The sequence below is a fragment of the Cygnus olor genome, chromosome 5, assembly GCF_009769625.2.
Source record: "Cygnus olor isolate bCygOlo1 chromosome 5, bCygOlo1.pri.v2, whole genome shotgun sequence".
Lineage (NCBI taxonomy): Eukaryota > Metazoa > Chordata > Aves > Anseriformes > Anatidae > Cygnus > Cygnus olor.
This window is the reverse complement of record NC_049173.1, coordinates 6,821,660-6,839,281: the sequence shown is the minus strand read 5'-3', so window position 1 is coordinate 6,839,281 and position 17,622 is coordinate 6,821,660. Positions and strand designations below refer to the sequence as shown.

General features: G+C 44.1%; 1 protein-coding gene and 1 long non-coding RNA gene across 14 annotated transcripts in view; both read right to left on the bottom strand.

The window, feature by feature from the left end:
- SYT16 (synaptotagmin 16) overlaps positions 1–17,622 on the bottom strand; it is a 99,738-nt gene that overhangs the window by 13,907 nt on the left and 68,209 nt on the right. For 11 of the 13 annotated variants that reach the window (XM_040560581.1, XM_040560573.1, XM_040560574.1 and 8 more), the window contains 3 exons: positions 5,715–5,971; positions 1,390–1,833; positions 162–351 (listed from right to left, as the gene is read on the bottom strand). In XM_040560581.1, coding sequence (XP_040416515.1) covers positions 162–351; positions 1,390–1,833; positions 5,715–5,971 — 891 coding nt within the window. Of the gene's footprint in view, positions 1–161; positions 352–1,389; positions 1,834–5,714; positions 5,972–17,353; positions 17,433–17,622 lie in introns of all 13 variants that reach the window. The other 2 variants (XM_040560584.1, XM_040560585.1) reach the window with 1 other exon arrangement.
- LOC121071820 lies at positions 12,077–17,337 on the bottom strand. Its single transcript, XR_005820803.1, has 2 exons — positions 14,660–17,337; positions 12,077–13,072 (listed from the first exon to the last, which is right to left on the bottom strand). It is a non-coding gene; the product is annotated as an uncharacterized LOC121071820 (long non-coding RNA).

Genomic DNA, 17,622 nt, shown 5'->3' with positions numbered 1-17,622 from the left:
AGTTTACCAGCGCACATATTTGCAATAATGCTTTTAATTTTCAATCAGATACTCTGCACGGAAACCTAACTCAGAAATGACATAATTGAATATCTCGAGGAGGAAAATAAAACACAAATTTTGACTCGGTGGTGTTATTTAATAGCAGTGAAAGTACTTACCAGGTGGCCTATTAATTGCGAGGTTTCGGAAATGACTGCCTTTGATCATCTCCACTGACAGCCGCCCCGTAGTGGCATTGTACGACAAGCCCACAAGCAGCTCTGGCACCCCTCCATGCGACAGGGACTGTGTTGAAGAAGTGCTATCACTGTGAGAGATTGCTGACAGACTAAGCTGAGAGTCTGCACTCTGCAGGGAAAGAGCACTGAAAGTCTCATCAGAATGTTCACCACCACCCTCCCTTTAATTTATATCTTGTAGTCTTGCTTAGTAAGATCTCCCTTAAGAAATGGCAATGACTAAGAATGAATTATGATAAGGCACCAAAAGAATCAGAGCATTACTTTTACAAAAACACCATTTAGCTTTCTCTTTAAAGATGAGGAACGCTATGTAATCTGTAAACCTAGTGTAAATCAAAGCCTCTGAGATAAGCATACATCCTAGTTCATTAAATGCAGAGAAAATCTTAAAAAAAGACTTTTGGATGGAACGCACTTTGGATTTTTTTAGTCACGTACTGTGTATTTTTTAATTTCTTTCCTTACACCATGACATTCTCTCTATCCCCTTCTCACCCAGACTGTGATGTTTCATTCATTTTGTGTGCCTAACCTCTTACTGAGCTTCTTGTAGACAATGAATCATGTCAGAGCTCATCTACACAAACTGATTGGCATAGCCAGAGCTGGATACAACTGTGAGATGCATGGAAGGCTATGAAGCAGCACTGCCAGTTCCTCCTCCCATGACCTACCACTCCAATCTGCCATGAAAAGAAACATTTTCTGAGTGTTTCTGGTAACATGGAAACTGCTCAATGCAGAGATCCACAGGCCAGGAGCTAGTGCCAAATGAGGTAGCTCTTGAACTGGCAGTAGTACAGCTCCACCAACATAACGGTGCACAAGAACTACTGTTCTCGTTGAAACGAAGGTAATTAGCCTTTGTGATTCCAGGACCCAAGCTATTAATCCTGCATGGCACGGTATTTGATGAGTTGTATAGAAGTACAAGCTTGCTAGCTGAGCCACATTAACGAGGCACAACTTTCTGTATGGAAGACATGCCCTGTGCTTCCCCTTACTGCTACCTGTGGTAAGTGACAGTAGGATAGATCCACCAGCTGCATCCTAACGGCCCTGAATTAAAGGTATTAAGAACAGCTGGTCCCCATTCAGCAAAGGAACAATTTTACAGACTCCACATTTCTTTCATCAAACTTACAGTCAAATTACTCCTTGGCTCCAAGATCAGTGTCACCTTCACCTCCCCTTCCTGGCTGATGTTGCTCAGGTAGAACAGCTGTTCTCCCATCATCTTCTCTCCAACCATCTTGTGCACGGCATAGAGGCGGAAACGGATGGCGTAGCCACTTAACTCGTGTGGCTCCAGCTTACTGAAAGTAATTTTATCCTTGAACACCGGGACGGGTCCTCTCTGAACACTTGTCTTACCCCTCTGTTTCTTGCTCGGCATCAGGACTGTGTGCACTTGCCAGGTGTTCACACCGCTGCGGTCTTTGTCTGGGATGTCCCTGGCCTCCAAGACAGTAACCACCAGCTTTTGACTTGAGGCTTTATAAGTGAAGATGACATCTAGATCACCACATCTACAAACAGGCTGATGAGCACTGTGATGATCTGGTACACTATTTACTTCATCATGCTCCTGCAAAGAGAAGGAAGAAATATAACCTCCATCAAAGTCGAATTGCCTTTGTGATCCCAACTCTATTTAAAAAAATTTTGCTCTCCTCACTTGTGTTTGCAAATGTAGGGAGTTTCTCTGCAAAATAAGGGTCCCACTTTCTTTTGAAATGCCAATGCTAGTTAACTGCCTGATCCTGTGTAATATTTCCCATACAATCTAGTAAGCAACAGCACTTGTTGAAACATTTCCAACAAAAAGTTTCATCAATATTTAAATGTTTTGCAGAAGACTGTTGATTTGGCAAAAATTGTATATAGGGGAAAAATGTTTTGGTTTCATTTGGTTAAAAAAAAAAAAGACAACCTATTACTTTGAATATACACTGGAATTTTTTCAAGATGGCTTTATTTTTTTTTTAACATTACTGAAATCAAACACTTCAGTCGAACCTGCTACCTTTTGGGATATTTTGTTCTGTAGGAAATTTAAAAAATTAAGCACTGTGTTCAGCTTGATTGAAGGGGAAAATCATAATGTCAGAACTTGTGGCAGAATGGAAATTCCATTTCTAGATGCTACCCTATAACTCAATAACTTTCCTACTGCTAAAGCAATGATAATCAAGAAAAACGGTCTGATTAAATACATATTGATTCTTTATTCACTTTTTAAATCTCCCAGGAGATGCATCTGTTCCTTCTGTTCAGTCTGGATACTAATACATTCGGAATAAGAATTCAAAATACAAAATCAAAATGTGCAGACGAATTCACACGCGATCTTTTACCTTCTTCTAAAGCAAAAATCGTCTTGATAAAATAAAAAATGGATGCTCACCTTACCTTTTGATGAGTGGGCGTGTGCGTTTCTGTTCAAAAGTGCTTGTTATCTTAGAGCTAGAATGTGCTTCATGTGATAAAGGGGTTGCTATAGTGATCAATGATTTGTATTTAAACATGAGTATACACTGTACTTGGGAAAGATTTTCAGTTAATAGCCAGAAGGTGAATTAAGGCCTGTCACTAGCAGTCTGAGTCACCCTCCTCCTCAAACATTTATCTTCTTTCGCATTTCAAGTAACACTTCTTTTCAACAGAGGGATCTTATTGTTTAGAGCACAGATGATGGGCCAGAAGACTTCTGATGTAATTCCCTTGAGAAGTTTCTAGGGTGGCCTGTGTCTCTACCAAGATCTCAGACAAATCTCAAAATTTCCATCTACTTCCTGTCGATCAGCTTTTCAAGTGTTCAGACTCATCTGCAGAGCTCCAGCTTTCCATATTTTACAAGTGTTTGAGGCATTCGTACCTGTGGATACAGATGTCCATCTGTGTACATTAGTGATGGAGACCTGCTGTCATATATCTTGCAGAAGTGATGTCAAAGAGAGAAAAATCACCTTTTGGTCAGCACACAAAATGACTCAGTTGTTCGTAAAAATGCCTTTCTGTATGAGCAGCAGGTTTCAAAGACAAAGATGCCAGGCAGGCCAAGCTGCTGGGAGAGAACGTGACGTTATGTAAATGTAAGTGCTGCTGTGTAGCTGTCAAGTTATTTCTGTCTGGCTGCTGAAATAATATTTAAGAAGGAAATGTAAAGGGATTGCACTTGATTCATGCTTCCCCCCACATGTTCATTCCTCCCCACTTTCATCCGTGCATTTGCTGTTGAGGAGATGGGATCAAGGCGCATTTGAGAATTGCTACTGGAGTACAGAGAAAACCGTGCTTGCAGCATAGCTGCTTTCATCGACATGCCTGAGCTGGGAACGTGAGTACCTGTGCGTCATCATCTTGTACAAAAAGCCAAGAGGCACTTTCCTACCAACAGGGCTGAGCGTCTCATCTTCTGGCTGCCTGAAGGGCAGGCTGAAGGTCAGATATCTGGTCTTTGACAGAGCAGTTAAAATGGATCTGGATATCAGGAAACCTCAAACTGCTACAATAGCTGTGGCCACATCCACTGCAGAGAAAACTGCATGCACTGGAGGAACGGAGGGAAAGAGAAATGCCAGACTCCGTGCCGGTGACCTTTCTGTGGACAACCAAGCTGTCGGGATGCCATAGGCTGGTGCTTTCAGAGAGAGCTGTGCTATCCGGGACTCACCTCCCTACATGTGCTCAGCCCACGAAGCTTACAGATGCTCAGTCTTCTTTCTGTGGAAGTCTTGACAAAATTCCCATTGGCTTCTGGGGCTCAGCTGGGTCTGTGAGTGCTTTGTGAATGTATTGGCTATACAAACTATATAAACAGTTAAACTGAAATCCAAGGAAAGCGTGGGGTCTAGAAACTTCATCCAAATTTATTTATTTCCCTCTTCCCAGCTCAGCTGTGGTGGCGTCAAGCTAAGTAGACTGATTGATACTGTATGTCTAACCCAGTCGCTCAGGACAGAGCCAACATCCATTTCACTAGGTAAAATAAGTCCATTTCTGTCAGAGAAACCTGTGAGAGCAGCTAATTATGGACTAGGCTTGAAATGGCACTTGTGGTTCCACGGTAGGGGCATAAAATTATCATTTTTGTCTCTAAAGAGAGGAGCTCTGAATGAAGCATAATAGAGCTTGGACATTCCTGGCATGTTGGAACATTTAGTTCCTGTAATAAAAAGTCTTTCATTAATCCACACAATACCTTTGGATGAGTAGCTGCTCGTAGTAGACAAACTGGGACTTGGGGATATCCGCCACCTGATGCTATAACCATTGTTTGCATTTTTTAACTGTGCATACCAGGAGCGAAACGAGAGATGGATTCCAAAGAAATACAAGTGGAGGACAGCTGAGACATTGCAACACGGGCGTACCACGGCAACGTACATCAGATAAAGAGAAGGAGGAACGAGCCTCAGATGGGCAGACAAACTCTGCGTGTCAGGCACACGGCAAAGAGAGGTCTGGGCTGCCATCTCATGGAGTTCCCATGTGTTGTATGGTGCTTTGTGGGACTGGTTTGTGCAGCAAACCAAAATGCTATACAAAATGCCCTTTAAAGCTGGAGCATACGCACCGAGGAGTGGCTCTCCATCGCTTTAACCAGCTGCAGGCAGCATGCTCGGAGGAAAGGAACCTTGCCCTCAGAGCCTCGTTGCTTGGAGTACAGAGGTATTAATTTCCACAGCTGAAGAACTGTCTCCTTTAACTCAGGCAGAAGACGTGACCTTTGTGCGATTCTTTTAATATGTCTGATGCAGGCTGATATTTTTTCAGAAATTCAATCTCATGGTAAAATAATAATGAAACCAAACATCACGTAGAAAGAATATGAGAGAAAAGAGGGGTGCTAAGTCATCAGGCATTTACAAGTCTTAAAATCTGTAACGGTTTCTTGAGGCTTCAAAATAAAGGTGCAGAACCAAGGGAAAGCAAAGCAGCTCTAACCTCATTCCCTCTCCTTCCCTGGAAAGATGCCTGTTATCAGTGGGGACCCTGGTGATGGTCACTTTGCCAAGTCACAGGCACCAGTCGCCTCCAGCTTGCCAGATGCTTCCCATTGCCTAAGCCACAAAAACCTTGTGGAAAAAGAGGCAGAGACCTGATCCAGGGACAACACCATGTCTCCAGACCCGTACACTGCATATGCACCCAGTTGCAAAGCCCTGGGCCACCACAGGGTGCTCTTTGCTAATTGATGGTAAATGCTGGTTGCAGTTTCAGTTCAAAGACCGAAAGTCAGACATCAAGCAAGAAAGCAGCTTCTCTGAATGAGCATTAGTAGCAAGAGGTACAACACGAGAAACAGGAGAAACACACAGAGAGGTATATGCTCATGCACACAGGAGAACCATTACCTTCTGCTGTACCGATCAATTTTTCACTTAATTTCTCCCTTAACATTCTTTGGCCCCTGGTATCCTTCAAAATCTTACACCACATGTAATAAATGACAATTCACTGTACCTCAGGGCTCCACGCTGATGAGCTGTCAGTCGCATCATTTCCTTCAAATCCCTGGTTGGAAAATGTTGTCTCCAGTTCCAAACATCCATGGGTGGCTTGCTGGCTAATGCCATCAGCAGTGCTGGACTCCATCCTAGGCCCTTTATGCTGCCCAGCACCCCTACTCTCCATTGTTCTTCTTGAATCAACAGATACGTGGTCATCTTCACGATAGGGTAGGTTGTCTTGGTAACTCAGTTGGCTTAGTCCATCCAGATCTAACAATTTTCAGCAAGAAATTAATTTCAGAGGGATTAGAATGAATTCCTCCCCGTCTCCCTCCCAAAATGTGTCTTCCAATCATATTTTTTTCTTTTCTTTTTTGACCTTGTCTCCACGAGGCATTGGGACGGGTTGCCCAGGGAGGTGGTGGAGTCACCGTCCCTGGGGGTGTTCAAGGAGAGGTTGGACGTGGTGCTTAGGGACATGGTTTAGTGGTGACATTGGTGGTAGGGGGATGGTTGGACCAGATGATCCTGGAGGGCTTTTCCAACCTTAATGATTCTGGGATTCCACTGTATGTCAGAGGCAGTTTCTACTTAGGAGCACTGCAGCACTGGACTTACAACAAATCTTGTATACATCAGCTTTTGGTGGGATGGAGATGGCTGTTTCTTACTTTCCACATCCTGAATAGAGAAACTAGTTTCCCTTACTTGAAGAAGCTCACCACCAAATGCAGTATGGGGTATTCAAGAGCCTTGGGGTTGCTTTGTAGTCCCAAAGCAATCGCTTCCATGAAAATTTAGATCAGACAAATTACAGAAGAGCACAGCATGACCCTGATGAACAGATATTAAGGTCGGGTTGGATGGGGCTTCGCACAACCTGTTCTAGTGGGAGGCGTCCCTGTCCATGGGGTTGGAACTAGGTGGTCTTTGAGGTCCCTTCCAACCCAAACCACCCTGTGATTCTGTGATATCAGCAACTTCCTTTTATGCAGGAGGAGGAGGAAAAGATGAGTCAGTAAGGCGAAGGGGATGGAGCTGGTAAGGAAAAGAGTTTCACATAGCTGAGAGTGCCACCACGACCCCATCACCCATCCCTGAGAGCATGGGTACACACTATCAGCCCCACAAGCCAACCAGGAATTTCCAAACTCTATGTTTGGGCTAATTTGTTCCATGGGTGGCTGAAGGGAGATGTATTCCCCAACTTCCTTGACTCTTTTGTTAGTTTTAATTGATCTGGTCCCACATATCTGCTTTACGGGCTAAAGGAAGGTTCACTAACAAGAACAAAATGATCTTCTTTGGTTCAGACCACCACTGATTCCTCCTCTACGCCATCAAAGCCTCTATTTTGAACACAGGGCACTTCACTCCAAGGCATCAGTGAGAGCACTCTGTGTAGAGTGACACAAATAATTACATGGGCAGGAACGCCGATGAAAATAACGTCGTGATCTGGCCTTGAATGTGCTCTGCAAACACCTGCGGAAGAAAATCAAGGACCTTCCTCCTTCCAGTGAATCTGATGCCAGGCCTCGCTTTTATGAACACAGAGAGCCAGGTTCTGCCTCCCTCACTTTCAAGTAGGAGCAGTTACAGTGAACAAAAAAAAGCCGCACCTCCACACGGCTGATGAAAGTAACAAAAACAGATTCAGAAACACAGACACATGGGATGCAAAGGTTTGTTCTCATGAAGGTCATTACCATAAAACAACAAAAAATATTCAGATTTGGCCTCCAACTCAAATAATAGTAATAATCACTGTATTACATAGAAAACAATGTCTTTGGAAATACTGATTCATCTAAACCAAAGCATTCTCTCCACATCCCACTGTCTTGAAGAAAAAGCCCAAATCCTTCTGAGTAGAAGAAATTCTGTGCTTGGTCCTAGGAGCAAATATGCTGTTTCTGATTCATATCTGCCCCACACAAACCAAACCAAAAGCACAAAGGGAATGGCACTCAGGAGCCATTTCTCAGAGGTGGGCAGAAGCCCCTGCCCCCCTCCTTGGCTACTCTTTCAATCAATGACCAGGACAACTCCTTGTCCCCTTCGCTCTGCCCCCAAAGGGTCTCTTATCCTCCCTCCCAGCAAAATGCCTCGAGTTCAGGCACTTCAAGAGAGCAGTCTGAAAGCACCCCACAGCTTCACAGTTATGGTGCTCTTCTGAGATGTGGGAGATGGTCCTTCAGGAGAATGAGGGATCCGAATCCTGATCTCTCAAACGCCAGGTGAGTGCTCTTCTCACTCCCTTCTAAGATGCAAACGCCACCCCATCTTCTCCTCCTTCTCCCAGCTGGCAGACCTGGTCCTGAAATCAAGAGCCCTCATCCTCTCCCCTCTGCCCCGAGCTGAAATCAAGCGAGGGTAGGAAGTCATTTGATTCTTTGCCATTACTCCCACTCTTCCCTACGTCAGAAAACAGAAACAAGTAAACACGAGAACACAGGCAAGAAATAAAATAACTGAAATTCCACATATACAAATTTACTTAGAGTGAATGGGTACAGGCGCTCCTTAAGGCATTTAATTAGCAAGCCAACGTCTAATACACATTTTAAACAGTGGGTCATCCATCAAAGCACACACCACACAGCAGGCTTTCAGAATAAAATGCTACTGTAGTAAGAAATTATCCTCACACAATTGTCTTGTGGTTTTGACTCCTGCTGGGATAATATCTAGATCAATAATAGAGGAATTTTCAAAAACTACATTAAAGCCATAAAAGGCTATTCATAACAGGAAAACTCCAGAAATGTATTAATAGAGCAAGCCATTTCCCTAAGACTCAGGGAAAATTAATGTGTTAGGAAAGCAAATGTAGTATTCAGGGAAAGGAAGGGAAAAGGTGATTCACCAAAACCATTTAGAGAAACAGTCTGGCTTTTTCTTTAAATTTAAAGCAGTTTGGTAAGTGATAATCACTTACAAATACCAGTATTAGGGGATCATTACAGGTAATAGCCCAGCTACACAGACTAGAACAACTATACGTCTCCAATTACATTCATTCTGGTGTTATATTCACAAAAAAAATGGTCAAAACAGAAGTTCTTCATGTAAGGGAAAAGGTCATAGCAGTAAAATGCTTGTAATTTACTTGAGAGAACTTTAAGGAAGAAAATGTCAACTGTCTTATGAATACCTGACATGAATAAACAGCAGAGTATCACAGATATATGTTGAGACAGCATTACCTAACTATCTGAACTTTAATTAGCCAGGAGTCCCCTCAGAGCAGTAGCAGCAAATTCTAAACTTAAGGGCACACTATACACTAAAAGAATGTGTTTTTTCTTCAGTCCTGCCCCACAACCTTTCCCTGTTGTGTCATGTGTCACAAGTCACGATGAAGGCCAGGTGAACACCAGGGAACATAAATCACCAAAAAAATCAGGAAAGTCTGCATTCAAGGTTGCAGAGCTGGCTGTGAAGAAACCATGAATTCTGCCAGATGAAAGGATGAGCCTCACCTGCGACACCAGGGAGCAGAACTCCAGCAGGTACTGGGATGCAGAGGCACCTCTCCAAGGATACGGGGAAAGTTCAACACATCCAATACTGAAAGTCAGGCTGGAAAAAACTGTGAAGACTCCTCTCGAATTAGCAAGTAAACGGTTTGACTAACCTAAAATATATTTTTCTTCTTTTTTCAGAGATGCACAATCTCCCAGTTCTATGAATTATAATGCACTAAAGAAACATCCTGAGAGGCCTCAACAGTTCCTAAAGTGCACTGCCAGAGTTAAAAGATGAAGCCTACTAGATCTTACTAAATTAACACCAAATAGTTTATTAACCATCAAGAAACACTGAGATGAAGGGTTTAATGTGTGTCTCTTACTTGTGCTGGCCAAGGTGATGTTTGCTCTGTGGACTGCAGTGAATCACTGTTTTTATGAGAAAAAGAGTCTTTTCTTTGCGATTTTCCAAAATGGCAGAAACTTGATCCCTGCTTCTAGACTGAACACAAACACATGTGGAAAGTTACAAGCTTGGGCAAGAGAAAGAAAGCACAGGCAAGAGAAAGAAAGTATTTCAGGATAGATCTTGAAACTTCTGGACTTGGTGGTGATTTTGAAGTGCCTCTTCCTGAAAGACAGGCACAGCAGCAGAGACACGAGTCAGTGGGGTGAAGCACGTTTGCCCTCATACAGCACTACTCCCTTGCTAGATCCCCCATTCCAAGCCATTCTTAGGTGCCTCGGCACCACGTGCTCCCACACACTGAACCACAGCAGACACGGGGGGAGACTGAGCCGTGCTCTGCCCCTGGTTATTTTGAGATTAGCCATCAAAGTGCTAAAAAACTTCCCAGAAGAGCTTCAAAGAAGCAGAACCATTACCTAATTACTATAAATCTAAACAAAAATGGCTTGTAAATTTTAGGGGCTAAAGAGAAAAAGGATCTTAAATTTCAAGTGACATTATGCAATCAGGCCAAGATTGTTTAATTTACCACATGCTGGGTAATTGCATAAGAAGACTCCATGTTTCCAGAACTAAAACAGGCTCTTTATTAACAGGGTGATTTGCAGAGAGGCTGTGGGCAGAGCTGGCATTCAAGCCATTCAGCTCCCCGAAGCATCCTCCAAACACCTCCTTCCTGCCGAGCACACTCCTCTTCCCAGGCTCTATTCAGGTTACTACAACGATTTTTAACGGTTGAAAAGTTCGGGCTAAACAAGTCCAAAGTGCCGACTGTGATGACATTCAGAAATAGAGGGTCAAGGAAAATCTCATTTAAGAACAGGATGTGCGAAGACTGCTGTATGCCAAGGATGAGTGGGAGAGAAGCTATTCAGGGCCCTCCAAGATGCTCAACTTCTCTGGATGCCTAAGTCTGTTGTAGATTTCTGATTCTGTAAAAAAAAAAAAAAAAAAAAAGAAAACTACCAGTTTGAAGAGACCTGGCATACCCAACGACAATAGTTTACAGGCATTTGTTCATAACGAAGGGTCTAATTTTGAGCTTAATGAGGAATGGGGTGGTGAACCCAATGCCTTCGTTGACAGCAGGTTTCAATATCTGGTTTAATCTAGTTTCTGAACAGCTATTTAAATAATATTAATATTACCTCTGAAAAGTTATGCCAACACATGTTGTGCCAGAAGAAGAGTTCAATGGAGAGCCATATCTTGAGATGATCAGAGGGTGAATTAAAACCAAGCAATTGTCTTTCAAAATTAAGGCATTCTACGGAACTGAAAACAGAGGGCACTTTCACAGCTTTTCCCTCTAATGAATTTCTCCAGATTTTAGAATGTGTTCAGGCCAATTTTCTAAGTAGCTACATTTTTAAATGCATTCCATCTTTGTTTGTATAAAAGAGTCATTACATTAGTCCATAGAAGATCATAAAATTCTTCCCTTCTGTGCCATAAATTTTTAGTTTCTGTCATTGCCTGACATTTGGCGTATGTGCTGGCAAATGATCCAGCATAATTCATTCACTGTTCACCTTGCGTTTGCAAAGCTGCTGCAAAAGGAGACATGCAACTTTTGCTAAAAGGCTCGCTAAAGAAATGACTTAAATGGCACAGATCAAAAAATATTAGAACAAAGTCCTGCAGTCTTTATTCTGGCAAAATAATCCATAAAAATCCCTGTGGATTTGGAGCCAGAACTCAAAACCAATAGACAGTCAATGGAAAGATCTTCATGGACTTCATCAGGGCTTGGATCCAGACGCTTCCCTCTTTTAGTATTTTAGAAATGAGCTGCAGGTAATCAATAAGGAAAGCCAGTTTAGTAAGAGAGAAAGCAAGATCACATTCAGATACCTCTGTACTGCGCTCCTCATGGCTGGAGAGAAGGAGCTGAATGTGGGTCTATGCTCCACGCCTGCTTGTGTTGCTTTTTCAGATACTCCTGATCAAAAATTTTGTAAGCATGACATAGATCTCAAGCTGCTTAATCACCTCATTCATCACTGAAGATGATGTCAGTTCTTCATCCACCCCATAACTGTTTACTGGGAGGAAAAGACAGCTTGGGCTTTAGACAATCTGCTGCCCTCAGCCAAGAAGCCAGACGAAACGGCACACTTCCAGCTCTCAGATGGACCTTCTGGGGACAGACAGCTGAGCAAGGGTTTGAGGAAGAGGGAATGAACTTGACATGGACCTGCTTCTTCAAACCTCGGGAAAGCCTGTGGATGGCATACTGTATCAGCAGCAATTACATCTTATTAGACCTTGCCCACCTCTGCGCTTCACCTTATTTTGTTAATGCATATATTTAACAGAGCAGAACAGAGTAGGATAAAACATACACAGGGAACCACTTGTAAAATCGTTAGCCCGTGCAAAGACAAAGCAATCAGCAGAGTGCTTGAAAACTTTCTTGTCCTTCCATTTGCCTTCAGCTCCTGCAAAGGAGAGGGAACTTCTTTTGTGCAGAAAAAGCAACTCAGCCACGACCTCCTCTGGGTAATGCCATGAGCACAGACACGGCACATGGCTAACAGGCACTGCTGACTCCATCTGCCAGCAGCAGAGGAACTTGGGAGACCAATGTAAATCGTAACCTTTAAAAGTGCAGATACACATTTGAGCACGTCCCCACGAACGCCCTTCCCCTCCTTCTCCCAGCACGTGCTCTGACTATGAGATGACTGCACCCTCATTAGCGCGGAAATATCTGCCAGCTGGGAGGAGGGCTCAATACGCACTATATATACTTGGCCTTGCTTTCTCGGGGTGAAAATGTAGCAGCATTTCGCCCATCTCCCTGCCAGCTCCCTCCCAGCATCGAGGGAGCCCAACAGCAGGAGGCTCTGACCCAGCGACATGCACGGAGAGGGAGCCCTGGGGACGACGGGCAGCCAGGGTGTGCGTACACGTTTGTGTACACGCACGTTTGTGTACACGCATGTGAACGAGCCAGCTGTCCACCGCGGCCAACCTGCTGCTCGCTCTTGAGCACCAAGTATACAATAATGGTTGCCAAGACTCGCTTTGATAATCGCCATGGCAAACTCATGCAGCTGAACAAATGAGCGGTGCAGGCAAACGGGTGGAGGGCTGCTTTCTCGGGAAAGCACCTTTCCTCACCTCGAATCTCACTTACACCGGCCACATGGGGAAAACAGCATCCTGCCTTCACCTGTTAAAAACCTGTGACCTCGATGACAACTTTGGCTCCTTCTCCATAAGCACATCAGCAGCGATGATGGGGTGCTGGAGCTGACAGCACCAAAGCAACCTGTGCCCACCTCCACCCAGCAGAAGGCAACTTCTTCCACATCCCGCTGGCAGACTTGAGCCCCTCTTGCTCTGATTTACCACTTATCTGACAACAAGGCTGCTGCACCTTCTAGAAAACTGCTCTCCGTTGGAGGAGAAAGCTAAATGTTCCTGTTGTGATAAAAATGGAAAAGGGTTTTAGGCATTAGTTTGTAAATGGGCAGTGCCCAGCCATCATAAAATTTGATTATTTTTACATAAGCCCTTAAAAGTAAGTTTCTTTGAAATTGCTTTAACTAAGAATTATTTCAAGTTGTAACAACCCTTTGGTCTAAACGCGCTATGATCTGTCCAAATAATTGAAACACATAAAACTAAATATTCCTTTTCAGCCAACTGTGCAGTCAACTCACTACCCACAGCTCATGCAACCTCTGCAAAATTAATTTCAATGCTCAGCAAATACTGATAACCCCTACTTTACACATATCTTCTGGGTATTCAAGGCACAAAATAAAAATTACTTCAATTTAAACAGAAGTGTGCTTTTCACTCAATTCGCCGAAAATCCTGGGTAAAACTTTATCTTTAGTAACTAAGCCATGTCTTTCAGCATTTTCTCGTGAACACGTAACATTAAGATCCTGGGTCCACAGGCACAAGGCTGTACACTTAAATGAATGTGTATTGATGCGTGTAAACCAGGTTATTAAAAGAAATTTTGCAGAGGCCACGTGGATCCTGTGCTCCTGGGGCGACCTGCGAACAGAGGGGAGCCCCTTCTCTGGGACAGTCAGCTCAATTTCTGGCCATTTGAAAATTCAGTACTACTTCTTAGGATGCCTAACTGAGGAACACTTTATTAGATTCATTTAAAAGCGTGGGGTGTAGGAGAGAAGACAGATACCAGTGCTCGCTTTGCAACAGCACTTGTGGGATTCCTTTGTAAATCTACAGCAAAAACCTAAAGTTAGCTATCCAACCGCAGCCTTTAACTGGGCTGCTTCATCATTTGTTTCCACAAAGCTCAGAATTTTCTTTTTTTAAAGGATCTTTTTTTTAAATGGAAGATTACATTGAGCCAAATTACATGTCTGTACCATCCACTGAATTCATCTACTGTGTCTTGCTTGGGCAAAGGGAGGAGTTTGGCCAGGTTTTAGAGATTATTGGCCTCTTGACTTTGACTCCAACTGCACAAATCCCCAAAGCATGACTGCATCGCTTGTTATGACACGATGCTATTTCTTACTTGCATTCGGAAGCACACAGGCTAATTAAACAGAAGCACTGGGGAATCTGTAGCAAATGCTTGATACGTCTGCTGTTGAATCTGTGCCTGAGCAGCAGACAGCTCCATGTCAGCTTAATGCCTCCGTATTAATAAAACTAACTCTTCCCAGGGGAGGGAAAAATGTTCACCATTCAAATATACAAGTGTCCTGATTAGGAAAGGACAAGGGGGAAACATTTTCTGTATCGCCATGGAAACTTAAATAAAGGGCCCATAATTACAATCTAAATTCTGGAAAGATAATGAATACATCTTGAGATCTGCAGATGTTGCGTAGCATATACATATTTCTAGCAACTTCAACTCAATTACTTCTATGTATCATCTGCTTTACAAATCAGCTTCCCACCACTCTTAAGGAAGCATGTGAGTTGTTTTTGTTTTTTTTTTCCAAGGATGACAGCGTGGGAGGAAGGAGGCTGACCTCTTTTTCTTGCAAGGTATTCCAAACTACCACTACTTACTCAGAAATTTCAAACACCCAATCAGTTACAAAGTTGGCTTTCAGGCATCCAGACACACTAAGCTAAAATGTAGGAAATAAATAATTCAAGAATTCTCTGCAGCATTACCAAGTATAAAGAATAACTTAGCATTTGTTCAAAGCTCATCCAAGAAAAAAAAAATTACCAAATAAAATACATAGCGTAAGTGTAAAATATAGATGTACCGCATCCTGTCTGCTTGCATGTTAAAAAAAAAAAGTGATTTTGGCTGAGCAAGAAAAAGTTAGCAAATCACAAATTTCTGCTTTCCTGTACATTTAATGCTGCCCTTCACTTTCTTCCTAAAGATTTTGATTCTGCTTTACTGAGGCCAGTGAGAGCTTCCATGGGAGCAACCATCAAGCTCTGAAGGAAGTAGAAGTGTTATACCAAAAAGAAAAGCATTTGATCATATAACCACAAACAATATCAGTATATCTATGCATAATGCATACACTTGGAGAATCCCAGGAGCTCTCGGCGCAGCGTTCTGTGCTATTACAGAGCCAGCCACATAGGCCTGGTCCTAAAATTTTCATGATGGGGATGACACAGAGAAACGGTGATCTGTGCTGGCTTCTCACTCAGCAAAACCCAGAGCTGCACACGATAAAGAGAAGGGCTTCTCCTTGGGAAAACTGAGCCTGCTGCAAGCAATGGATTTGTTAGAGCTTCTCAGAAAAGGGGAGGAACATTTTATAAAGGAAGCATATGGCATTACACGGGGAGTTGCTACTACCAATTTCTGTGCAACTACAGCTTTGATTTGCACAGTGGCTCTGGTCTGGTGTCTTCTTCTCACTCTTGCTATCAACCAGTTGAACTGGGGGTGCAAATCAATGTACAGAGTAATGCAACTGCCTGCTGCGTGGGTTTGACTAGGGAAGAGGCAACCCCTGCCTTCATTTATGCTCAAAACTACTTGGAGATACAACCCCATCGCCAAAAGCCTTCTTTTTATACAGCAGAAACCAAATCCAGAGCAGCCACCCAGACCTCAAATGTATTTAAAATGGGTGGAGAACGCACTGGGACGCATAAACCCCATATTTCTCCATATGCCTTTATGGACTGTGACACACCGCTTCACCTGCACGTTTTCTTTGCACCCAGGCCTGAGTGTTTTTGTCCCTTTCCTATAGGTAAGGGACCGGGGAGGCATTTGGTGCCCGGTGTTAAACATAAGGCCCCCCATTTGCTCAGGGACAAGTGGCGGTGTCCTCTTTTTGCCACAAGTCCACCTTTATCAACCTCTCTATCTGTCCTCTGTCCCTGACCAAACCCGACGGGAAGCTCTGCGAGGAGAAGGTGCCGGGTGCGATGCAGGCAGAGAGAATCACAGCTTGGCAGCTTTCAGAGCAGGGGAAATTTCCAGCTGCAAGCGAAAAACAAACAAAAAAGTCAAGGGGTAATCAGAAACAAGACCAATTGCGGTATTTGGCTCTGGCCATCAGGCACTTGTAAAGCCGAACAATGCAGCAGTCAGAGCAATAAACTCCAATTCTGCACGCTGCTGTGCAAAGCAAGAGAGACCTGCCCACAGAAAACAGCGTGACAATCAACATCTTTTCCTACCGCTTTTTTTCCTACTCCAAAATTTGGATTTTAAAAATAGGAACACGGGATTCGGCTTCAAACCGACTCCCGCTTTGCTGCCTAGGGTTCTTCCACAGCGAGAGGAAATTGCAGCCAAGGAGCAGAAGCAAAACCCATCCCTGATTTTCCCAGTCACCCACTTTGCATTTTACGTGCAGAGTAAGCGTGAGTCAGGCTTTGTTTGTGTCACCGGGTTTTATCAGCATGGGCCCGGGATTTGCAGAAAAGTGGAAGACAAAAGGTGACGCAGTGCAGGGGACCCTGCTAAGCCAGAAAATCCCCTGGTGTGGACAGGGCTGCACCCTGAGCCGTGCTGCACCCCACGGCCAGCTCCTTTCCCTTTAGAAGCATTATTTCATGACAGCTTTCCTGGTTGCCTTTTTACCACAAGGGGTCAAATCCCTTCAGGTTCCTTGTCGCCCAGCTCTTCTGCCTGGCTTGGATACTTGGTTCTCCTTCTACAACAAAAGTCACTTTGGAAGCTCCCTCTACTAGATGTAAGGAGGTTTGCCTGAAGCAGCACTGGCTTCATCCAGAAAATGGCCTTCCCCCCTCACAGAAATCGAGCTGGACAAGGAGACCCCATACACTGACTCCTGCTCCTCCTGCGGTTTTGCTGTGCCACACTCACAAGCAGCCAGATCCAGCAAATGCAGGCTGATTACGCACCACTCGTGGCGCTCAGCACCGTACCCACCAGCTTCACACCCCCAAGGCTTTGTTTGCTGATTAACAGGGTGGAAATCGCCTCCCTCGCACAGATATTTGTTTGGGGTTGCTACGGATAACTACCGCATTGCAACAAGGCAGATCTTTATTTTCCCGCTGGCTTTTCTAATTGAACCTTTCTGTTTGCTACCACGGGGCTGATTCACCGCAGCCTCCTTTCACCACTGCTGCAACACCACCGCTGCCCCGGCACCCCTGGGGAAATCACGGCCCTCAGGGACAGCGGTGGCTGCAGATGTGGTGCAACAGGACTCTGACGGGTTTGTGACCACTGCTGTCACCCGAAGGGGACAGTCCTGTCTTCCTTCTCCTCCCCATTTCTCCCTGTTCCAGTTGTGGCCGACTCACCTGGTTTATCAGTAACAAGGAAGGGGCAGGTGACTCTCAGAGGAAGCAACGAGCTGGTTCAATTCCCCACACAGCGACACTGGAAGAAGCACAGCTTGTGAGCAGGGAAGGTCAGAGCTCCTCAGCTGCAGGTTTACATCACCTACTGACAACTGCAGAACCACCCTCAGGCCCAATGGTCTCACAGCTACAGCTCATTATTTACGGTAAGAGATCCAGGCCCTGTGACACAGAGCTTCAGCAAACCTTGGTGTTCTCATTAATCCAAA